The sequence below is a fragment of the Mauremys mutica genome, chromosome 2 (assembly GCF_020497125.1).
Source record: "Mauremys mutica isolate MM-2020 ecotype Southern chromosome 2, ASM2049712v1, whole genome shotgun sequence".
NCBI classification, from domain to species: Eukaryota; Metazoa; Chordata; order Testudines; family Geoemydidae; genus Mauremys; species Mauremys mutica.
The window spans coordinates 262,804,527-262,830,283 of record NC_059073.1 but is presented as its reverse complement, the minus strand read 5'-3'; the positions used below and the strand labels follow the sequence as shown (position 1 = coordinate 262,830,283).

The following is a 25,757-nucleotide window of genomic DNA, read 5'->3' as shown; positions in this document are numbered from 1 at the left end:
GCTCTGTCTTTGTCCGGAGTGTTTGTGTCTGGGAGCTGTCTCCACCTGGGGATTAGCTGACCAAGGGGTTCCTGTCCCCGCGGTCTGTGTGAGTGGAATCTGCCCAACTGCAGCCGCACCACACTCTGGGTTTACCCTTAGTGTGAAAGCAAGGGCGGTTGAGGCAGTGGGGTCTCTTTCCTGTATATAAGGGTCTCTTTCCTGTGTTGCACCGGGCACCGCCCTGACGAACCCGATTCCCATCTTGTGTGATTGGTGTGTCTGCCTATCCAGTGTGGTGCAGTGAGCAGTATAGAATTGTACTGTTAATGATTTTTGGGTTGTTTATATTGCCTAACAACATCCCAGCTAAAAATTGCCTCTCTCCCTTGGCCCAAGTTGTAACTTTCCCCCAAATAAACGCAGCCACTTGGCTTTGCACCTTATTCTGGTCCTGCCTGATTTTCCTCTCCCAAAATAAAGCTGATCGAACCGCAATCTATTTCGGACAAAAGCCTGTTGCCAATGATGTTAGGGGAGTGTAATGCCCGTGTAGTATACTTATATTTGAGGAAATGGGATAAGAGATCCCTTAACTCGCAGTGTCCATTTTAAGTTTGTGCTAAAATGTGTGAGCAATGGTCATTTTTCAAAGTACAGATGTAGTTGGATCAAAGAATAATTTAACACAAATCTAGTGAGAGAGATCTGCAGAAAGATGTGGATTAAAAAGAGTTTAGGATAAAGGATAATACCATCCTAAGACAATGGAGTCAGCAGTGAGGTCTGAATCTGGATCTAGTGTTTAGAAAACACTAACTTGAGCTTTCCATGCTTAGCTAGAGAAGGGAAATAGAGGAGATTAAGTAGGGTTTGAAGGGTGCTCCTCTTAATTAAAGCAGTGCTACTGTCATTTAGCTAAAGGAAGCAGAAAAGAAGCCTAAGATCACTTGATCAAAACAGAACAGACAGGAAGGTATTCAAAACATTGAAAAATACGTACTGGTTATCAGTATAAAAGTAGTAATACAGGTGCAGATGAGATGAAAGAGAGAAAGTAGCTAGAATAGGAAACTGAACATTGAACGCACCGGAATTCCGTAAAGGAACCATCTCCATTTACAGGGAGAAATCTGTTTGCTAGGCAAGAGCAGAACAAGAGGATACCAGAGACTCCTGCATAACAATTGAGGTGGTTCAGGAGGATATCGTGGGCCACAGCCTAAGGATGTCAAGCAGATGGGAGCCAGCCAGCCTCAGATATATAAGGATACTCACTGGAATTGGTATGTTGTTTCATTTTGCACAAGGCTTATGGTAGCTAATTTTGAATTTCTTGCTGAACATCCATTCTGTTCCTCTTTGGGAGCAAAATCACATATCTTCCTACTCCAGTCTCTTCCAAAGGCTCTGGTACACGGTTAGGTTGAGCACCCCATCCTTAGCACTGGGAGTTTCACTGGTACTTAGAGTAAGAACTTTCAGCAGGTTACATCCTGGATAGTGAAAGCTCAAGGAAATGTAGAATTATTTAGGGGCACTAGCTATAAATCTACTTAATATTTTGACACTGCCCATGTCCTCTATTCATGTTATACAAGCCTTGTGCAATGTAAGACTATGTTCATCATTGTTTATGAACGCAAAATCTTCGTTTGTGCTCATCCCTATGTGTAGAGTAGTGTACTGTCTAAAAAATGAAAACTTAAATATACAAGCACATGCTCTGCTGAGTAAAAGTATACAAATAAATCTTCACCTTCGCCTTCTTTGAAAGTATACATGCACCAACCACTGGGCAACGAAGGGCCATACAACAGCAAAGGCTAAAGTGCCAGGAGAAATATCAAAGGGCCACCACGACGGTCTCTAAGCAAAACAAAACACAAATTGTGGTCACCAACTTGTACCAGTACATTAGATGCTAGTACATAAACACACTTTAAATACTACTGGGTCAAAGTGCAAAAAATTAGACACTTGCATAGAAGGAAATAGTTTACACTTAAAACTGATTTACTGAATCATTTCTTCAGAGACTAGATTATAAGAGCTCTATTTTACTCCTTCTAGTTCAAGGGAAAGGCAAAATGTAAAGCATGTAAGAAATCTAAAGCCATTTTATCTTGTTCCAAACATTGCCTTCTACAAATATGGAAAAAAAAAAATCTTACCTTAACAGATGAGACAGGATGTAAATTTGACTGTAGTGTCACAGATCTTGCCTTTAAATACAAACCAAGGCTAGTTAAGTCTCAAAATGGTACACTCTGACCTCAGATGGAAATTTCTATAGGAATGCATTGACTTGCAATGGAAGAACCAACTAATATAGTTAACTTAATGTGTAGAAGTGATACAAACACTATTATGGTGGAGACTAGATACAACTACACTTCACAGTTCAAAATAAAAGATTTGAAAATTTCTTTAATAAATCTTAGATTATAGACCTAATTCTTACTTTATCTTAAAAAGCATAGAAACAATCCAAAATATATCCTTGAGAGAGAGCTTTCCAAGGCATAGCCAGTTAAGCAACATGGGTTGATTTTTCTTTAAATATAACTTCCCAGGAAAAAAATAGATAATCTGGAAAAAATTTTACCTGGGAGGCTGTCAGTGCCTCCAGCGTATGCAGTCTCTGAAGGACATTCTGCATGTCTTCTTGTAACCTCATGAGCACTACTGCAATTTGTTCATTGAGGCTGCCCCTTGGTGCTCTGTCTGACCCCCAGCGTTCTCCATCCCCTCCACTGCCCATCTGTCCACCTTGAGCACCATCACCCAGAGGCTGCATCCTATGCCCTAAGTTTTTGAGGAAAAAAAACAAAAGAGAGAGAAGCTATTGCCTCTACTGAAAATGTTTGGTTATACTGCTTTATCACTTCCCCAACCAAGGGTAACACTTGTATCCCCTATTTAACTCTAAATTCTTGTACAAAAGAACCAGGATGTTATTACAGCAGTATTTGTGAAGCTATAGTAAAGGGTCTATAACTATAAACGTCATTTGCAGGATCTTCTTCTTTGAGTCCCATCAGTCAGCTCAACAGTGATGATGAGGCCAGATGAAATCTTTCAACCACTTTCTGTCTTTTAACAGCGTCATGGCTTTGTTTATCTTTAAACCTTTTTATTCTATGTCATTCTTCACTGTGTCTATCCAATGCCTCCTTAGACGACTTCTATTTCTAATTTCTTGCATTCAGGTATGTATCGCCACATCTGGTATCCTTTCCAGGTCCATTCTTGACACATCTAAGACCACAGTGGTCTTTCTTGAATCTTCCATAACAGAGTTATTTCTGGCCTGAGCCATTTTCTTATCACTTCATTTTTCTTATTCTGCAGTCTTGACACACACAGTATTCCTCTCAGCCAGTTCATTATGTTCATCGGCTTTCCTCATACTCCAAAATTCTGACAAATACAGTAGTATCAGCATGACAGCTGCCTCATATATGCGGTCATATTTTTATCTAAACGTCTTTTGCCTTCCAAATCTTGCTGCATTTAGAAAATTTTGTAGTGGCTAGTCTGATTCTTCTTTTCATGGCATCTTTGTGATTTCCATTCTCTGATATTAGTCCTCCAAGATACACAAATGTTTCCACTTGTTCTAGTTCTTGGTCTCTGATTTTGATCTTTACCGCTTCTTATCTTCCAATTGCCATAGTTTTTGTCTTCTCCATGCTTATCTTCAATTTGAATTTTCTGCTTTCCCTGTTTACCTTGTCAGTTATTCTTGAAAAATTCTCCTTGGTCAATATCATCTGCAAATCTAGGGTTATTCACTGTCCTCCCACATAAGATGACTCCTCTAGTTTAATCACCCAGTGCTACTGCCTTTACTGCTTCCAATACTAAGTTTAACAAATCTGGGGATGGAGTGAGACACAGATACACATTTACACTCATCCTGATGACTTGATATTCATGCTTACGTGATTTGCAGCCTAGTGTATAAAGAAACCATACAGTACAATGCTGGGTATGAAAACTGCATGCAGATTTCAGCAAAGTTCCCTAAGCTAAGCAGTGATCCTTCTGCCCAGTTGAACAGAGACAGTGAGGCCCGTCCTGTCATCAAGGATAGGTGAGGAAAAACTAGGGAGGTCTTTCATATATCCAAATGGAATGTAGAGGACACTTTGGGACAGTGAGGATGGCAGAAAGGGGGTGAAAAAAGGAGACATTTGCATCAAGCTTAATTTTCTTTTTAAATTTTTTGAGCTTAGTCTATTGAGGTTCTGCTAGGAAGTAGCAATCAAGAAAGGAGGTAGGATAAATAATCACATACCATGTCCATTCTAGTTTTTCAATCTAGAGTTAGTGTTAGGATTCTTCTTAAAAATCTCTGCTAATGATAGTCTGTAGTGCCAGTTGGGAAAAAAGGAGAGGACCAGCTGTGTGATTTATTTAAAAAAAAACAAAAACAAACCACATGACTATTATACTAGCAGCAAACCTCAGCAAGGAATTTTCACATATTGCATCATTTGCTCATTTCACAGTGTTTTCTAAAAATCTGTCATTATAATTCATAGACATTTCTTCCAAGTTTCCGATGAACAAACTGGCTTTAACATTGGTCACATTTAAACCAATGGCAGATATCTGATTGTGTAGAAATGCAAGTTTTTAAAGAGGAAGAGAGTGCTGCTTCCATATCATAATTCTCAATATTGTTAAAAATCAACACTGGTAGTAAGAGGTAGGGGGGCGTCCCTCATATATTCAAGATTTTGGTTACTAAATGACTGCCTCATATCTTAGTTATTTAGGCATTATATTAGTATAAGGCAAACAGCTATGGCCAAAAACTGACCAAATTAAATACCAAAAATGAATATTTTAATGAAGTGCTCCATTCTGATACAGTAAAAGTAAAAATACTTTGATGCTTAAAATGTACCTTGTAACTTGCAAAGAAACTCTCCTTTCTCTACATTTATAAATCTGGTTTGAAGATGAAGTGAAAGATTATACTAGTAAAACAGAAGGGTGCGCTGAGTGATACTTGGAATTCAAGGTAAGCCAAATCAGAACAGTCCACTATTAAGCTCATAAGACTGACTGAAGCACTCTCCAGTACAAGAACACACTTTTCTGACTCTTATTATGAATAAAATAAAAAGTACTCTAAATGCAAAGGTTAATTGTTACCACTGGAATTTAGGGGTGCAATATTTATTTATCCAGTTATGGAAGAAGGTGGGATGAAAACATTATACAGCATTGCTGCCTTAGTGTTCAATCTTGACAAATGACTCAGCTGATCTATATGCGGAAGTATAGTGAGAAAAATACAAATAATGCACACACAGTACCTCTCCCTCTTCTGACTCCATGGAAATCCACCTTTTCTCCGCCTTTCTTCTCTTTGTGAGGGCCTCCATCACTGCTTTTGCCATCTTCTCCCCCACACTTGACTTCACCTTTTCCTTCACTTGCTGCCTCTGTTATATCCTCAACTCTAAAATTTTCAGAGGGCAGGTAAGCATGCTCAGGAAAACCAGCATTTTCCAACAGATGACTGTGATCTACTTCCAAGAAATGGGATGAATGCTGTAAAGGTCCTTTGGCTGATGTAATCATTTCCAAGGGCTACAAATTAACAGCAGCATCTAGTTAATCTTAAAGTATGTGTTCTGTAAAATCTGACCATTATCAAATAAAAGATGAAGTGTCCTCTATTCACCTTTTAAAAAGAGAGCTTCCCCATTGTTAAGGTTTTGCTTTCATCAGAAGCAATTATCACCCTACAGGAAGTTTTTAGTATTTTCTAGATGTCCTTTTCAGGTTAGAAAGACTACTTGAGAGGTAAGAGGAGATTTACCTTAATATAGCTGTCAGTAAAATGGGGATAGCTTGTTTATCTACCATCTCAGAGGTATTGAGGTTCAGTGTTTGTAATTTGTAAAAAGCTTTAGATACTTAAAGCATTCTAATTAAATTATAAGAATTATTTAAATTCCAAATCATTCCATTTGGAAATAAAAACAAATCTTATGTGCCTTCTTTTAGTTAGGATTAGTTATTAAAAATTTATGAATATTGTAACAGTTATCTTCAAAACACTGTTCAAGCTGTAAATTGCAAGGGAGGATATTTTTAGATATTACGTTATTAAATATTATATCTTTGTAACTACTAAAAACTAAGCTTCAAAAAACAAACTGGACACTATTCAATTTCTCCTTCTAAGACTAAGGAATTCTGATATGAAAAAGTGCCCTGACTTCAGTTGGCTGGCCATCTTGTCAGAATGCAAAATCACATGAGCCAGCTTGAATAGGCAGCAATTAAATTGCAGGTATATCAGGACATGCACTGTCATTCTGTTTAGGAGTATTTAGCCATCAGCTTACACCTTTCAAAAACAATTGTTGCTAATATCCTTTAATCAACTATCCTCTCTAAATTTGCAATACTATAGCATTTAGACTATACACATGTACACCTGCTGAAAGGCAAACCATGCTGATAAAGGCCAGAGAAATGGATAGCAGATACAAACTCATTCCCAAGTTCACATGGCAGATTGTACTGATACCTCTTTAGACATGTAACATATCCTGTCCAGTTTGAGGGGAATGTTTTACTGATCTGTAGTCGAGCCCTTTGACCTATAGAAGCACATGAGCCAAACAAAAAGGCTAATGCAGTGTGATATTACCCAAAAAAATTGGCTGGAATTTTTTAAAGAACTGGTCCATGTTCAGAACTGAACTCAGGATGCCATTCATCCCATGGCCCACGTTACACTTTCCTACCTCATAGGGTATTGTGAAGCACTCAGATAGTGTGGTCAATGGGGATCATTTAATTTAGATAAGGAGAGACTAGAACATTTAATTAAATTATTCATTTGTAATCAAAAAGGAAGCTCACACATTTTCACAGTAGAGCATTAAGTAATCCATGCACATCTTCTGTTGTTCCTGTTTATATAAACAGGAGTTGTGAAACTCAATACATTCCACTTTAAAAATTTACCCATTAGTGTGAAACTTCAGGGTTTGTTTGTTTTTTTTTACCTCTTCTTGTCCGAATTGTTCCATAGAATCACAAAAAACTTCACTGTCTGAATCACTTGTCAAGTGCTGAATTCCTGAGACCTCTTCAACACTGTCTTCATTTGAACCTATACATAATTGATACACGCCCAAACAATAAATACAATAAGGCCAATTCTGACAAAGAATAAGGAAATGACTCAATAGTCAAGTGAGCTACACTTGACACCATTTTGAATGTGGTAATCTTGCACCATAGGAGTAAAGATTAAGAATAGGAGTTATATAGTTACACGTTATAAAACTACTTTTATTGAGGAGGAAAAAATAAGTTCAATACCTAGATGCTGCTTCTTTGAGTAGATGCAGCTGTGTATTTCATTTAGGTGTGTGCACATTGGGGCTGGAGAATTTTACACAGCAGTACCCGTAGAGTGGTGGTGCTAGCTTCTCATGGCCATAGCCTCTCCCCTGACTAGATGCGGTGGCTCTGCCCTGACCCACCCCCTCAGTTCTTTCTTACTGCCTGTGGCTGGAGTCAAGGCTGTGAGGTTTTCAACCTCAAAATCCTCTGTTCAGTGACTTCTTTTCCTAGTAGTATATAGTTCATTAGTGATCCTAGTATAGGATTAGTTAGACTTAGTGTTACTTGCAGTCCCAGTGTTCCCTCATGATACCCTCACCAGGGTTTTAACATGGTCTGTCACGGGTGTGGGGGCAATCCCCAATAATGAGCAAGCAGTGCTTGCTGTGTCTAGGTGAAACCCACATCAAGGAGTGGTGTTCAATTTGCAGATTCAAGTGGCAAGGAATCTTCATCTGAAGCAGCACCTGCTCAAACAGGCCATGCAGTCTGCTTTGGCACCGAGTCCCTCGTCAGATCACAGGTTGCCCTCTGGTTCGGAGAATGCTGCCACTTTGCATCCTGGAGCTGGCGCCTCTCTGAAGGGACAGAGGAGTCATTGTCCTTGACAAACTCGACGGGGAAAGTCGCATAAGACCGTTCAAGTCCACTCCAGTCCCATGGGAACTAGTCTCCCTCCTCCAGAAGGAGCATGGATCGGTAGAGGTTGAATGGTGGTGCATGGGATGGAGCAACAACAACTCCCTGGCACCATGCAGGGAGGTCAGAGATCCTGTACCTTGACTCCAGTTCTGGCCCCAGTACTGACGAGGGTGATACCAGCACCAGCTGCTTTCCTGGCGGTGGCATATCAGGCAGAAGTGGGTGTCCTCTGCCTTTCTGTCCCAACTTTTCTCTTGGTCCAGAACTTTTTCAGGGCTAGCCCTGTTGGCAGGGCAGGCTGCTGAACCTATGCGTCTGTTGGCGATGCACCCCGATGTTTCCCTAACACACTCAATGGAAATGGGGCCAGTACCGGAGTTGGCACAAGGGACCTCCTCAGCACCAGGGTATTTCTTCAGTACCCCCAGGGCTTGCACTGCCAATGTTGCTGTGGCAGCAGTAACTGCTCTCCACTTTGGCACCATCAGTTACTTGGGTACCGATGCTGACTTTGGGGTCAACATCGCTCCCAGCACTGGAAACAATGAAGGCATACTCAGTGCCAGCATTACTGTTTCCACCATCAGCACCAGTCCCCTCATTATTCTGGGCTATGGAAAAGTCAGACTGGCTACTCGCACCCTTAGGGCTGGCCTCACCACAATCCGCTGAATGCTGAGATTCCTTGGCATCCGAGTCGGGCTCTTACTCTTCCCACTCTCCATCACCTGAGCAAGGGCCGTTCATGGAACACTATGGGCACCAGGACTGGTTCTCCTCTCGTGGTTGGGACACAGGCCCTGGCCTGGCAGCTACAGGTTACCAATGCCTTATCTATAACAGTCGCCTCTTCATGGAATCTACAGAGGTTCTACTCCTTATCCTGCTGAAAGCCAAGATCACTGGCCAGGTCTGTAGTTGTGACTGGTGATCTGCCACAGATTCAGGCACTGGTGAACCTTCCCCTCAAGGAGCCTTGAGAGTCATCCCACCCAGGCTCAGTCCTAGAGCAGGATCGGCTCTGGCACAGTTTACACAGTCAAGATGTGGCAGTTTTGCATCAAGGAGAGTATTATGCCGATAGCCAACCACTTGCCTGGGGTTCAGAATCATCTCACAGACCATCTCAGCAGGAATTTTTCCCTGAGTCACGTATCTTTCCCTGAGACAAGCATGCTCCAGACTATCTTCGTAACCAGGGGCATTCCGACAATCAACCTGAATGCTAAAAGGGTAACAGGAAATGTCACCTGTTCTGCTCTTGAGGAGGCCTCAGTCCAAGCTCCCTGTCCTATGCCTTTCATCTCTCGCTGGCAAGTGGCTCCCTTCTATGCCTTTCCCTTGATCGCAATCATCCCACAGGTCATCCTAAAGCTGAAAGTGGACTGGACTAAGCTCATCCTCATTGCCCTGGCATGTCCAAGGTACTGCTGGTTCTCCAACTTTCTTGTACTGTCAGTTCAACCTCTCATCCCTTCTTCTCTATCTCAACCTACTCACTCAGAATCACAGCCCACGTTGCACCCCATGCTCAGCTCCCTGCATCTCACAGCCTGGCTGCTGCATGGCTGAATGAGGATAAAGTGCACTGTTTAGCAACTGTTCAGTAGGTTTTACTCAACAGTAGGAAGCCCTCTACCAGGGCTGGTCTATTTGGCAAAATGGAAACAGTTTTCCATGTGGTCATTGACATGCAGAATTCAACTGAAGCTGGTTTCCATTCAAGACATCTTGGAGTACCTGCTGCACCCTCAATTGTCATGACTTGTGCTTCATTCATTGAAAGTGCATCTGGCAATAACATCAGCATTTTATCCCTCTATTCAGAGGAGATCAGTCTGCTCCAATCCCATGGTAGTAAAATTTTTAATTGGGCTTCTTTGCCTGTATTCTCAGGTCCAAGAGCCAGTTCCTCTGTGGAACCTTAACATGGTCCTAGCGGCACTGATGGGACCTCCATTTGAGCCCCTAGCATCTTGTCCCTCTCCACTATTGTGTCAAAAAGCTGTGTTCCTGGTAGAAATAACATTCACAAGGGAAGTGTGAAAGTTGCAGGTTTGATGGCAGGGCCTCCTTACACACAATTCTCCAAAGTCAAGGTGACTATGACACATCCAAATTTTTTGTCTAACGTGGTTTCTCAATTTCATTTGAACCAGGTGGTATAAAATTACCTTCATTCTTTCCTAAGCCGCATTCACCTCTGGAGGAGCAGCATGTCCATACATTAGACATCGCCTGATGTCTAGCTTTTTATCTGGACAGAACTAAACTATTTTATGCTTTGTCTCGCCTGTTTGTGGCATATGCAGATCGTATGAAGTGTCAAGTTGTCTCTTCACAGACAAACTCTAGATGGATAACATTCTGTGTCAAGACTGCATATGAAACAGCTTCAACTTCTCCCCCTCAACAGGCACGAGCTCATTCAGTGAGAGCACAAGCAATGTCAATAGCATTCCTCAGTGACTTTTCCATATTGGACATTTGTAGGGCTGCTACCTGGTCATCCATCCATCCATTTATGAACCGTTATGCCATTACTGATTCTTCCAGGGCGGATGCAACCTTCAGCAGGGTGGTCCTACAATCCTTGTTCAAGTAGACTCTGTGCCCTGCCTCTTGGGGGATAAAGGGGTGGGAAGAGGAGGTGTGCGTACTGCTTGTGTGTCACCTAAGTGGGATATGCGGTTCCATCTACTCAAAGAAAAAGAAACATGAAAAATGTGCATCTACTTAAAGAAACTGTAACTCTGATTCTCCAAGATGTGATGCAGATATATACTGAGAAGCACATTAAGCTTTTATGGGACCCTGGGCCAGGGCAAGTGAGGGCCCCTCCCCAAGCCTTCCGCCAGCAGTCCCTCCCACCCTCTTGCAAGGGAAATGGGATTGGGGCACGGGGGGCTTGTCCCACTCCGCATGCCCGGCACTCCTGCCGCGGAGTGGGGTCGGGGCATGGGGGCTTCCTGGGCACCAGGTGGGCAAAGGGGGACAAGCTTCCGCCCCCTGACCCCACTCCCCAACTAGAGCACCAGGCATTCAGGTGGAGGGGAGCAAGCCCCTGCACCTTAACCCCACTCCCCGGCAGGAGCGCCACGTGGGCAGGCGGATGGGGGCAGGCCCCTACACCCTGGAAAAGTGTATATAAACCTGGACTCTAATTTTAATCACATTTAATTTTCTTTCTTTAACCACAGATCCTTTAAGAGCACCAGCTGCAGCTCTCCAAATCCCTGAAGTAAGCTTTGATCAGAGAATATGCAAATGACAATGTACTCATGTGAGGACAATACCTTGGTGACCACTGTTATTAGTTTTTCCCGTTAGTGCTAGTCTTTGCTCCACTTTCGTTATTTCTTCCTCCACATTTAAGCCATTCAGGGCAGATTTAGTCTGGATGCCATTCTGCATTTCTGGAACAAAGCTGTCCTTATAACAGCCATTAGTGACAATACTTTCCAAATCCTTAGATGCTGCTGAGTCCTGCTTTACATTCTTATAGTCTGTGAAAGAACAAGGAAACCTTGCAAATAAAAAGCCACATGACTTATGGTACAAAACACATTTTTCCAGATAGTTGACTTTCTGATCTGCTGTGTATATCTTGTATGGTCTGAATCAGATTTAGAGTACATTTTCACTTGGAGTTAGGTTCACAAGGTTAGTTCTGCATCTTTAAAAAAAAAAAAAAGCTTAAATGCAAAAAAATCCTAAACTTTCATTCTACATAGCAAGCAAAACAGGTATTTTTAAATATAAAAGTAGCAAATCCACTGTAGCCCTCATCAGTTAGTAAAACTAAGAGGATTATTAGTTTTCTCTCATAGAAAAAAATATTAACGGCTAAGTTCTAAATGCATAGTTTCTCTTGGTTTTCATATGAGACCTGTATTTTCCCAAAATCCCCACAAACACACACACAAGAAGTCCTCACTGAAAAACTTTCCTTTTATCTTTCGTTGAAGAAGAGGAAGAAATAGGAATTTTAATTCTGTGGTTGTATCCCATGCGCCTACATGCACTCACAGCCACCCACAAGATAAACAGGTCCTAAACATATAACAGAATAACCAGACACAGCACACCTTAGGCCCTCATCTTGTAAGCTGTTATGTGCAGACACACCCCTAATGAAATTAATGAGGCTCTCTATATATGCAGGGCTCTGCCTGTACGAAACAGGTTTTAGGGTTGTCGTCCTTAGTCCTTCACCTTGTAGTTCAGATTGAAAGGTGATCCCATTCTTCATATGTATTCTTCCGTGCACTTTGTATAAAACAAAATAAACCTACTGATGTATCTCACACATGACATTCAAGATACAGCCCTTTGTGTTGGAAAAGGTATAATAGTTCAGGACTAGAAACTATACCTTTTTCACTTTGTTGTATTTCTTTTTCCTCTTCTTCTTCATGACCCTCTTCCTCTTCTGATTCTGCTCCACTGTCACTGCTCTCAGCTTTACCATTCACGGCCTTTGAATTTGGTGTGGAAGTCATAACATTACCAAGCTCTAAAGACAAATTTTAAAAAGACAAGAATTTTAGTATTTATTTTAAAGCCACAGTTTAGAACAGTGTAACCCTAACCCTAACCCTAATCCTCCTTACTGTCACTCACCACACAACGTCTGTGTATAACTGCAGATGAATTGCTTCCTCTGAATCAGATCAAAAATAGTCTAGGAACTAACTGGCAAAAAACACTATTCTTGCTATGCTGCTAACATCAAAGAGGTGGAAAATATTACCCCGTGTATAGCACTACAGCAGTAACACTATAGGGAAGACTGAGATGGCCATTCTGTTCTAAGCCTATGCATCTCTATTTCTCTAGAAAGTTCCCATTGGGTTTAAGTGTCAAGTTTTCTCTCAGCCCAAAAGTGAATTTTGGAAAAAAGTTTAGTAAAACCCCATTCACTCCTGTGAGTAGTATAACTGAAGAGGATACAGTATTTCAAATTTATTTTGGCATTCTAACACAAATGGCTTATCTTTACTACTTCAGCTCTACTATACAATAAACTTAGACATCAGTGAAATCAATTGGGTATTCTCTTTTAAAAACAACAGTAAAGTCAGTAGAGAATATTCTCTCAATTCTAACACACTGGACATATGTAGTACACTTTATTAATGTAACTTCTGTTCACCATTCACTACACTTGCCTACATTGTAACTTCTATTCACTGTTTGCCATATTGCAATTCAAACCCCATTTTAAAACGCTCACTCCATTTTGTAAAAGCTTCCTCCAACCTTCATTTTTGCAAACTCTGCTGTAATCTTATTAGTTTAGTTTAGATGTGTGACTGAGGTATGTATGGATGATAGAATCAACCTCCAGCCCCAGCCTGTCCTGATGAAATAAAGTTCAAACCCCACCGGCTGAAGATGCAGACAAGAGCCCTAACAAAGTAGGAAAAGTCCACCCTAAAAAGAAAAGGTACAATAGAAGGACGATAAAAGGCAGGTCCGAGGCTGAAAGTCACGCCTGCAATTGACGGGTGATCAATCACCAAACCCAGAGACAGCGTGACACAGCAAAACCTTTAGACTCTGGATTCAAACTAAGGCCTACAAAAAGGATGGGTGAGATGGAAGACTTTGGAGGGTAACATTCTGCTGCCAACATGGAAGGACGTCGGTGCATGCCCAACAGAGATCCAGCTCGTCCTTGTGCCTGGCTTTCCTGGCCAGTTAGCCACAACAAGCTACGAACCCAAGCTGCAAAATCAAGCCATGAACTTAAGCTATCTTCAGAACTGGTAACTATGCAGCAGCTGCAGAACATCTGATGGGTGGGTGGGTGTGTGGGTATGTGAATTAAGATATTAGTTATTGGTCATAAATCAAATTATCATAATAAATGTGGCATCTTTGTCTTGCCCCCTGAAAAGATCCTGTGTAGTTTTGTCTGTACAACACATATATTAAGACATACACTGATGTCAGGCAATAAAAGTACAAAATAATAAGGGGACAGAGTTACAGTGGGACCCTTAAGCTTTTGAACTTAACATCAAGGCTGAATTCTTGTCTGTTTTAATTGTCAGCCTTATCACTGTATTAGCATAGTTTTTACATTAACTTTGTCAGAACCATGAAGGATTAATTCTTTAATTTGAGTTGCATAATATACATTTACATTAGACATATTAACACTGCTCTAATATTTTCTTTGCTGCAATGTAATTTAGTATTCAGAGTTTTCTACGTAAACTAACCTTCCGGTGGGGAGGGAGGGAGGCAGGCAGGCTAACCGCACTCCTATAGTTTAAGGAAACTATGGCCTAATTTGATCACTGTCAAGAGTATGAGGGAACATATGATCTCTTGCTCCCCATATTCCTATTCAACAAAACTTGCGATAAATTGTGCCCCATTTACAGTGAAGTACAACTGAGGTTATTTTATATTGGGGCAGGAGAGATGGGGAGGCTAATGATGACATTTCTCAGGTCCCCTGCAATGTGAACAGGAGCAAAAGGTAGGGAAGCTTTCCCGCTACCACCTTTCCCCGTGAAGTAAAAAGGTGCAACCAAGTACCCTGCCCTGTGATGTAGGATCTAAACAGGAAATACAAGGATAGGAGGTGGCTCCATGCATCATGTTTTTGCTGAGATCAGGAGAGGGAGAACTAAAATCTGGAACCTCTGACCTATACCAAGATTGCTGTTAAACCACAACCTCACCATAAGTGCATTCTATATTTACTCTTTTCTTTTTGTACTGTAGAGGCTTGCCGTAATTAAGCATACTCTCTCTTCAGTGAGCTCTAACCCCAGCCAGAACAAATACTAAGGAGATCTTAACCATTTGGGATGGGGCTAATTTGAGCAGCATGTTATCAAAGCTGGAATTAGGGAAGGACACCTTATGAAAAATGTTATGGAATATCTGAACGATCAAGACCTTTGTTTACTTCTCACCCAAAAGGTCACATCCAGCAGCATAGTGCTCCCTAAGATCATGCTGAGGCATCAGTTCAATGCTGAATCACATGATAGTTGGTCATCACCAATACTTCTGTAGTACCCTTGCTTTGCATGTTTTTCATCAGAGGTGTCCCACCAAAGTCCTGACCAGGTCCAACACTATTTAACTTAATATATATCTCACAAGATCAGAACCCAAAGTAGTATGGCTGCTGGCATCCTCCTCCTTATCCTGTACCAGCACCACTGTAACAATACTAACTTTGTACATGATAAACTGAAGAATATAATGCTATTCAGTACCACTAGCCAGAGCTACTGGACAGTATCCAGGGCTCACATGCCATAAGAGGGTCCTGGCTACCTCTTGAGGAATCTGCTTTTATAGTAGAGGGGGAAGTGGCAGAAAGCTTTTTAAATCTGTAGGTCACTTTGGGCTAATTTTGAATTTCCCCTCTCCCACTTTTCCATTCTCATTACCCCAGTCAGACTGTTAGTAGCCTTTCATGCTACTCCAATGCCCCCAGCTTGGGTGACACAAAACTCCTCCTGATTTATTTTCCTCTTCTCACTCTGCATAGTTGGGTGAGACGAATCAGTCAAGTAGGATGTGAACCAGCAGTGCAGTAGCAGCATGAAGAACTACAGGAGGGGCAATGGCATAGAACAATTGGGAGGGAGTATTTAAGTAGGGAGCAGGACTGTAATAGAAGAAAGGGGAAAAGATATACAAGTACAAGAAAAAGGCACAATGTCTTGCCAAACTTCCTGAGCCCTATACATTCTTCTGTCAGCTATACAAATCACTAAAGCAATTTTGGAAGAGTAATATAGTAGGCACATTCCTAACAGGAACCCCATTATGCTGCTGTTTTGGGATGGTGACACAAGTCAGGATTCTGGCTTAGCACAGGCAGTGTCCTTTTATCAAGAGGACCTGGTATACCTCTATTCATATCCCATCCTCAGGATTTTTCCATGCATCATTTCAAAAAGCTTAAATAAAATCTTTTGTCTTCTAGATTGTTATAATTTCATGAGAGAAAAATTTACCAGTCATAAAGGTTGTTGGAAACCCATCAATGGCAGTTTGTGTAATACTGCACATGCTCATTATCATCATCTCATTATCAAGTATCAGAGGGGTAGCCGTGTTAGTCTGGTTCTGTAAAAGCAGCAAAGAATCCTGTGGCACCTTATAGACTAACAGACATTTTGCAGCATGAGCTTTCATGGGTGAATACCCACTTCGTCAGATGCAAGTAGTGGAAATTTCCAGGGGCAGGTATATATAAGCAAGCAAGAAGAAAGCTAGAGATAACGAGGTTAGATCAATCAGGGAGGATGAGGCCCTGTTCTAGCAGTTGAGGTGTGAAAACCAAGGGAGGAGAAACTGGTTCTGTAGTTGGCAAGCCATTCACAGTCTTTGTTTAATCCTGAGCTGATGGTGTCAAATTTGCAGATGAACTGAAGCTCAGCAGTTTCTCTTTGAAGTCTGGTCCTAAAGTTTTTTTGCTGCAGGATGGCCACCTTAAGATCTGCTATTGTGTGGCCAGGGAGGTTGGAGTGTTCTCCTACAGGTTTTTGTATATTGCCATTCCTAATATCTGATTTGTGTCCATTTATCCTTTTCCTTAGGCCTGGTCTACACTAAGGGGGGGGGGGGTTTGAACTAAGGTACGCAAGTCGCGTAGCTGAACTCGAAGTACCCTAGTTCGAACTACTCACCCGTCCAGACGCCGCGGGATCGAAGTCCGCGGCTCCAAGGTCGACTCCGCCACCGCCGTTCGCGGTGGTGAAGTTCCGTAGTCGACCGGAGCGCGTGGGGAGTTTGAACTATCGCGTCTTGATTAGACGCGATAGTTCGAACTCCGAGAAGTCGAACTCTCCACGTCGACCCGCGCGGTAAGTATAGACCTACCCTTAGAGACTGTCCAGTTTGGCCGATGTACATAGCAGAAGGGCATTGCTGGCATATATTACATTGGTGGACGTCCAGGTGAATGAACCGGTGATGGTGTGGCTGATCTGGTTAGGTCCTGTGATGGTGTTGCTGGTGTAGATATGTGGGCAGAGTTGGCATCGAGGTTTGTTGCATGGATTGGTTCCTGAGCTAGAGTTACTATGGTGCGGTGTGCAGTTGCTGGTGAGAATATGCTTCAGGTTGGCAGGTTGTCTGTGGGCGAGGACTGGCCTGCCACCCAAGGCCTGTGAAAGTGAGAGATCATTGTCCAGGATGGGTTGTAGATCCCTGATGATGCGTTGGAGGGGTTTTAGCTGGGGACTGTATGTGATGGCCAGTGGAGTCCTGTTGGTTTCTTTCTTGGGTTTGTCCTGCAGTAGGAGGCTTCTGGGTACACGTCTGGCTCTGTTGATCTGTTTCCTTATTTCCTCGTGTGGCTACTGTAGTCTTGAGAATGCTTGGTGGAGATTTTATAGGTGTTGGTCTCTGTCTGCAGGGTTAGAGCAGATACAGTTGTACCTCAGTGCTTGACTGTAGACAATGGATCTTGTGGTGTGTCCCGGATGGAAGCTGGAGGCATGAAGGTAGGCATAGCGGTCGGTAGGTTTTCAGTATAGGGTTGTGTTAACGTGACCATCACTTATTTGCACCGTGGTGTCTAGGTTGTGGACCTCCTGTGTAGATTGGTCAGGCTGAGGTTGATGGAGGGGTGGAAGCTGTTGAAATCATGGTGGAATTTTTCCAGAGTCTCCTTCCCATGGGTCCAGATGATGAAGATGTCATCAATGTAGCGTAGGTAGAGAAGGGGCGTGAGTGGACGGGAGCTGAGGAAGCGTTGTTCCAGGTCGGCCATAAAAATATTGGCATATTGTGGGGCCATGCGGGTGCCCATAGCAGTGCCACTGATCTGGAGATATATATTGTCATTAAATTTGAAATAGTTGTGTGTGAGGATAAAGGCACAGAGCTCAGCAGCCAGTTGTGCTGTGGCATCATCAGGGATACTGTTCCTGACAGCTTGTATTCCATCAGTGTGTGGGATGTTTGTGTAGAGAGCCTCTACATCCATGGTGGCTAGGATGGTGTTTTCTGGAAGGTCACCAATGCATTGCAGTTTCCTCAGGAAATCTGTGGTGTCACGGAGATAGCTGGGAGTGCTGGTGGCATAGGGTCTGAGTAGAGAGTCTACATATCCAGACAGTCCTACGGTGAGAGTTCCAATGCCCGAGATGATGGGGCGTCCAGGATTTCCGGGTTTGTGGATCCTGGGTAGTAGATAGAATAACCCTGGTCAGGGCTCTAAGGGTATGTTGATTTGTTCCGGTGTTAGTGTAGGGAGTGTCCTGAGTAGATGGTGCAGTTTCTTAGTGTATTCCTCAGAGGGATCTGAGGGAAGAAGCCTGTAAAATTTGGTATTGGAGAGTTGTCTGGCAGCCTCCTTTTGGTAGTCAGACCTGTTCATGATGACAACAGCACCTCCTTTATCAGCCTCTTTGATTATGATGTCAGGATGGTTTCTGAGGCTGTGGATGGCATTGCATTCTGCTCGACTTAGGTTGTGAGGCAAGCGATGTTGTTTTTCCACAATTTCTGCCTGTGCACGTCGGCGGAAGCATTCAATGTATAGGTCCAGATTGTCATTTCAACCCTCAGGAGGAGTCCATGTGGAGTTCTTCTTCTTGTGCTGTTGGTGGGAGGGTAACTGTATCAGTGCGCTGTTCAGTGCTGTCCTGAAAGTATTCTTTGAGTCGGAGACGGCGAAAGTAGGCTTCCAGATCACCACAGAACTGTATCATGGTGGTGGGGGTGGCAGGGCAGAAAGAGAGTCCCCGAGATAGGACAGACTGTTCTTCTGGACTGAGCATGTGGTTGGATAGATTGACGATATTGCTGGGTGGGTTAGGGATACCACGGTTGTGGCCCCATGTGGCAGATAGGAGTTTAGACAGCTTACAGTCCTTTTTCCTTTGTAGAGAGGTGAAGTGAGTAATGTAGATCTCTTGTCTTATTTTAGTGAAGTCCGTTTGTATGGAAGTTTGGTTATTGATGAGAGTCTCCAGGTTGGAGAGCTCTTTTTTGATGTTTTCCTGTTTGCTGTATAGGATGCTGATCAGGTGGTTCCTCAGTTTCTTTGATAGAGTATGGCATAATCTCTCACTGTGGTCTGTGTAGTATGTAGATAGCAGTGGATTTTTTACCTTTAGTCCATTAGGTATGATGTCCATCCGTTTACATTTGGAAAGGAAGATGATATCCGTCTGTATTTATGCAAGTTTCTTCATGAGGTTGATGGATTTCCACTCCATACGGCTAAATGCAGTGCCTTGCATGGTGTCAAGTATCAGACGGGTAGCCGTGTTAGTCTGGTTCTGTAAAAGCAGCAAAGAATCCTGTGGCACCTTATAGACTAACAGACGTTTTGCAGCATGAGCTTTCATGGGTGGTTTTCACACCTCAACTGCTAGAACAGGGCCTCATCCTCCCTGATAGATCTAACCTTGTTATCTCTAGCTTGCTTGCTTATATATACCTGCCCCTGGAAATTTCCACTACTTGCATCCGACGAAGTGGGTATTCACCCATGAAAGCTCATGCTGCAAAACGTCTGTTAGTCTATAAGGTGCCACAGGATTCTTTGCTGCTTTTACATCTCATTATCATTACCTTCACTAATAACTGGCTGTGTAGGCCCTGCACCTTAGACAACAGTGGTTTTTTTTATTCCCTTGAGACAGGCCATAAAATATCTTCTGCTTCCTCATACTATAGCACCGGGATGTTAAATAATCTTTGATATGCTAAGTTATGTGGCCTGCAGTCATATCACCTTATGAAGTGACCCCTCAGTTCTCCTAAGCTAAGCAGGTTCAGGCCAGCTCAGTTCTTAGATGGCAGACCTCAAAGAAACACCTAAATGCTGCAGGATGTGATCTTGGTAACTGAGCATGTGGTATTTTTTTCTGACCTTTTGCAATCATTACAGATCACATAGCACTTTGCTTCTGAAAATAAATGCTTAATGGTAGTGTCCTGGTTCACTTCCAAGATACACAATTACATTTTGCCAACTTAAATTCTCTCTGCATTGCCTCCAGAATTGTTTGCTTCCTTTCCTGAACTGCATCCTTCTACTGTCTTTCAATGAAGGGTGGTGTGATTACAGTGTCTATCACTTCTCATGAGATGTTGTGAGGCTTAGCTAATCTTGGTAAGGTCCATTGATGAAAAGCATATAAAAAGGTAAAGGTAGTATTATTTGTGCAGTCCATGGGACAGGAACAACTGAAAATTTGACATAATAGATGAGGGTGTCAGAGTGGTACCTAAGCATGTTGTCAGAGTGTAACTCAAGCTCTCCTAATACAACGTGCAACTTACTGCTGCAAAGGAAGTTTTCATGGTTGTGCTCTCTGCCCAACACGTGCACAGTATAGCAGCTGGCTGTGCAAACATCTGCTCTACGTATTGCAATTGTCACCACACATAAATGAGACACAAGAGAGGATTCTATCAAACAGAGACGGAACAAAACATTTTGAGCTCTATCTTTACATTTATCAGTGTTTTATCCACTCCAGTTTTAGATGTGGCTTTACATTAACCAGAAGTGCCTTCAACACTTCCTATGAAAAATTTATCCCAAAGGCTGCTGGATTTTCTTGACAGTAAAATTTCCCCAATATTCACCCTAATTTTTCCCTTTTCTAATGTATTCTTCCTAATCTTAGTTATACCTTATAAAGTGGTTTTCAAACTGTGGGTCACAACCCAGTTCTGGGTCACGGAATGTAAGGCTCTGGGTCACGGCCGCTCTGGTCAGCACCGCCAACCAGACTGTTAAAAGTCCCATCGGCGACTAAGGCAGGCTAGTCCCTACCTGTTCTGACACTGCGCTGTGCCCTGGAAGTGGCCAGCAGCACGTTTGACTCCTATGCCGGAAGGGGAGTGGGGCTCCGCCTGCTGCCTCCACCCCGAGCACTGGCTCTGAACTCCCATTGGCCAGTTCCTGACCAATGGGAGCTGGGAGAGGGAAGGGATGGTGCCTGCAGGCGAGACTTGCACATGCATCTCCACTTAGGAGCCAGACCTGCTGCTGGCCATTTTCGGGGTGTAGCGTGGCCCGTAGTGCCAGGACAGGCAGGAAGTCTGCTTCTGCACCTCCACTGACTAGGAGCTGCCCGAGGTAACCCCATGCCCCAATCCCCTGAGCCACCCCAAACCCGGAGCCCCTTCCTGTACCCTAAACCCCTCATCCCAGCCCCACCTCAGAGCCTGGACCCCCCAGCTTAGAGCCCTGAACCCCTTCTGCACCTCAACCCTCTACCCCAGTCCTAAGCCCCTCCACACCCCAAACTCCTCATCCCCAGTTCCATTGGGTCACAGGCATCAACAATTTTCTTCAACTTGGTCGCCAGAAAAAAATAGTTGGAAAACCATTGCCTTATAATATTGTAAATAATCACTCTCCCTCCTTGGTGTTTATACCCTTGAAATCTTTGGAGACTGATCCTGTCCACACTCCTCCTGCACCTGAGGCACATCCAGAGCTGTTCTTATACTACAAAAAAAAAAGGGGGGGAGACTTATTTGAATTCCAAACAGCTATTTGGTCAATCACATTCATGTCTTTTTATTCACTGTTTTTGAGCATTCACAAATAGCTTTTTGTTGGTATGAATGCTGTAGGAATGGCTGTTTGTTATACAAATACCTGTACTGATATGCAACAAAGCTATTCAGAGGAGATAGCTGAGTCTGTATCACCTTTCTGCTTTTAGTCTCACCAAGTGCAGAGAATAGGGACACCCACTCCTCCCTTACTTGCGCCATTCCCTCTCATAGAAAGAGCCTTGGACTTTCAGAAATGTTCCCCTCCCCCAATTCCATGGAGGGCAGACTAGCACCTAGTATCCGAGTAGCAGCCGTGTTAGTTTGTATCCGCAAAAAGAACAGGAGTACTTGTGGCACCTTAGAGACTAACAAATTAATTTCAGCATAAGCTTTCGTGGGCTACAAACTCGAATTCAAACTCGAATTAATATGCAAATTAGATACAATTAACTTAGGTTTAAACAGAGAGACTGGGAATGGTTGGGTCATTACACTAATTGAATCTATTTCCCTATGTTAAGTTCTCCTCACACCTTCTATGGGTCATCTCAATTATCACTTCAAAAGTTTTTTTTCCTCCTGATGATGATAGCTCATCTCAATTGATTAGACTCTTCCTGTTGGTATGCATACTTCCACCTTTTCATGTTCTCTGTATGTATAAATATCTCCTGTCTGTGTGTTCTATTCTATGCATCCGAAGAAATGAGCTGTAGCCACGAAAGCTTATGTTGAAATAAATTTGTTAATCTCTAAGGTAGCACCAAGTAGGTACCTAAAATCCCTTCTGGGTGGGAAAGATGTGATCTGTATCTGGAGGGTCCACTGCACCCAGATGGACAGGGGGAGGGGCACGATTGCACCAGAAAAACTAAGGAACGGGGTGGGGGGAGGAAGAGAGAGAGTGTAAAGTCCATTTTAAAGCAACAGAAAACTGGATCCCTGGGTAACCTACACCCCAGGCACTTTAATCTGTAATGACTGAGTAGCCCATATCAAAAGTTGTTTCCCCTTTGTTCATCTAGTGCAGGGGGAACAACAGTCAAATTACACGTTTGTACGTCACTATCCCAGGTTTACTAGCTAAAGGGCTTTTTACAATGCCCAGCTTAATCACAGCCTCATGGGTTACACAGATGATTTCTTTTCCATAAATATTTGAGGCCCCGATTAGAGTCATGTTTTTGCTTCTACAATAAGGCTTATGTGCATGAAGCACTTTACCCCATGCTGGCTGGGTACATTTCTAACACCAGTCAAAGGCAGAACTACCTACATCTGTTCTTTTCCACTGTCTATTATACATAGACCATTTTACTATTTTGTCTTTGTTGCTGTCCTTCACAAACACAGCCTTTAGAGAAACCTATGCTTTCACATCATGCTACCGGAGCCAATTAAGTACAAACCTGATCTGTAAACTATAATGCCCTGCACATACATTATACAGCATATGCACAGGTTCACTAAACCTCCTTTATTAATGTTAGATGAAGGGGATTTTGACTATCAGCCTTTCTCGTAGTGGTTTGAACAGCTGGTTCTAGACAGAGAATCTTGGGCCAGTGATGGATTATTAACAATGACACTAATTGTTGACTCAGCACACCCTGAAGCAGAAAACAGCCAGGCAACTGAGGCAAGAAAGAGGAAAATATTAAGTTTTTCTTTTAAACTTTTAAATAAGGCTAGAGAAAGGAGGAGGAATGAAATTTTCCTCTTTTCACTTTCTCCAAAGCGGTTTATTTTTATATTTTAACATATTGTTATAGCACCATAGTGTGAGCAGTGAAATAATTCTCTAATACTGCACAAGAGAATTGGAGTGTGTGTGAGGGAGTGGGAGGCTCAGTTTCTCAGGCCTTACTACACTGGAGCCATTGCTGGTTGGTCACCCTTGAAGCTACATCAATGCAAATTCCTAATGCAGACAAGCCAAGCTGAGATTTGCACAACTGGTGCCCGAAACTAGGATATACCATTCTGACTTCCACTAATCTTGCCTTTAATCCTTTGTTTTGCAATAAGCTCATCCTGCAGAGAATAACAGCATAATACTGGAAGGTTTTAATTCACATATTAAATGCTAATTGCCTTCCTACCACTACCCCAGTGACAAAACATACTGAATACAACTCTAAATTGTAAGAGGAAATGGAGGTTTAAAGACACCCCTCACACACCAATCCTAAATTTTTATTCCCCCTCTGAATATGTTACTCTGCTATGGTGCAGCTTCCCATCCAACCCACTCTGTTAAGGCATCTATAAACTCCATGGTAACACGGGTTGCAATTTCTCATCTTCTGGCAAAGCTTTAGAGCTATATAAATACTACTTTCTTGGGTTACATAGTATAGCCATAGGGTTATCATAAAAATCCTAAGAAAACAATTATAAACAAGCATGTTTGACAGCAAACACTGCAGAAATAAATCAAACATAAAACAAAGAAGATGTAGAGGATGTTTCACAATTAAGAAAGCAGGGGAGAGTGCGACACTGAAAGCACCACCACAAATAAAGACTGATGCAACAGACATGAAAGGCTTTCTGAAAAATGCAACTACTTAAAAGCAAAACTTAATCATTATTACTACCTTCTGAAAGCAAGTTTCGTTAGAAAAAAGTAAATACATGTTATGAGAACAGAATCACTTTTTTCAAGTGGGATTTCTCTTCCAGGCTTGCCTACATACACATTTCTGCACCACCAACTGTCTTCCAGCCAGAGATATGCTCTCCACGCATACCCAGGACTTCAGTGAATACTATTATTACTATAGCACCTAGGATCTTTAAAGGCTAAATACTGAATGAAATATAGGAAGATAGCTGAGAAAATAGCCTTACAGCCACCACTGTAGTTGCATCAATGCAAATTTCAAGTACAGGCAAGGGAAGCTGTGATTTACACCAGTGTTCCCAGAAACTTGGGTATATTGTAACAGTGCAAATCATGACTTCCCTTACCTACAGTAGGAGCTTGTACTGGTGCAGCTATGTCAATGGTTGGAAACTGGACAAATTCCTGCAAAGATGAGTACTCTTTAGGATGACAGGGCCTAACAGTACCATGCTCTGCTTCTAAGGGGAGTGTAAAGGTGAGTGCTCTTCATGAGGTTATACAACTATGCGGTACACAACCTCTAGCAGCACTGAAGTCCACACCTAATTTTCATATAGGTTTATATGGGGTTTTAATCAATGTAAAGACACAGTTATTTTTAATTTATAAAGCACTGTAAGTGTACAAAAATAGCATTTTAAACAGACAATGTGTTGCAGGGTACAGGGAAAATTCTATCAATTAGGAGATTGCTACACTGAAGCTAATTTCTTGCGGGTCTGGCTAAAACTTTGAGGTAGCTATGAACATTATGAAATTGAGCTGATTAGGTGACTGCTGTTTAGATTTATTCAGATTCACAATAAGAAGTCTTGTTCACAAATAAGTAGTGTCAAAGAAGGTTATAGAAATGAGTCAGCTTTGTAACTCTGAACATCTGTCACTTGGCCAGCATTTACAGAAAATCAAAAAAAAATTCTTCCATGAAACCGGGATCAGATAACTGTAATTGAATCAATTCTAGCTAATATTTGACTTCAGTTTCTTCAGGCTCAGCTGGCAGTAAATGTTCAAAAAACTTGAACTCTCTTGTCCTTCTGAAAGTCTCTGAACCATTGATCAATGTTATTTTAACACTAGAACATAAGAATGTCCATATTGGGTCACAATCAAGGGTCCTTCTAGTCCAACATCCTGTCTTCCGACAGTGGCCAATGCCAGATGCTTCAGAGGGAACTAACAGAACAGGCCAATTATCGCATGATCCAGCCCGTCATCCAGTCCCAGCATCTAGCAGCTTCCCCTACTCTGCAAGCACCAGGGGCGGGGGGGCTCAACCCTCAGCCTGCCCACACCACCCCTTCCCCCAATCTCCCACCCTTAACCCGCCTCTTCTCCCCCCCCTTTACTCCGCACACTGCGTCCTCGCTCCTCCCCTGCCTCCTGAACACCGCAAGCCAGCTGATTGCTACGGGCAGGTGGCAAGAGAGGGAGGGGGAGGTGTGCCGCGTCCTTGCTCCTCCCCCCTTAAGATCACAAGCCAGCTGATTGCCGTGGGCAGGAGGCGGGGGAAGGTGCCGATCTGCAGGGTCTGCCAGCAGGGGGGAGGCACTGTAGAGGGTTCACAGGGGAGCTGATGGACAAAGCAGGCAGCCAAACAAGGTTA

At 42.7% G+C, this 25,757-nt stretch overlaps 1 protein-coding gene across 3 annotated transcripts in view; it reads right to left on the bottom strand.

Moving 5' to 3' along the window:
* Window positions 1–25,757, bottom strand: part of ACBD5 (acyl-CoA binding domain containing 5) — a 51,296-nt gene that overhangs the window by 6,720 nt on the left and 18,819 nt on the right. For all 3 annotated transcript variants that reach the window (XM_045003289.1, XM_045003287.1, XM_045003288.1), the window contains exons 6-12: window positions 12,383–12,523; window positions 11,304–11,513; window positions 7,023–7,129; window positions 5,313–5,589; window positions 2,588–2,787; window positions 2,154–2,204; window positions 1,739–1,848 (exon numbers count right to left, since the gene is read on the bottom strand). In XM_045003289.1, the coding sequence (XP_044859224.1) occupies window positions 1,739–1,848; window positions 2,154–2,204; window positions 2,588–2,787; window positions 5,313–5,589; window positions 7,023–7,129; window positions 11,304–11,513; window positions 12,383–12,523 (1,096 nt within the window). The remainder of the gene's footprint in view (window positions 1–1,738; window positions 1,849–2,153; window positions 2,205–2,587; window positions 2,788–5,312; window positions 5,590–7,022; window positions 7,130–11,303; window positions 11,514–12,382; window positions 12,524–25,757) is intronic.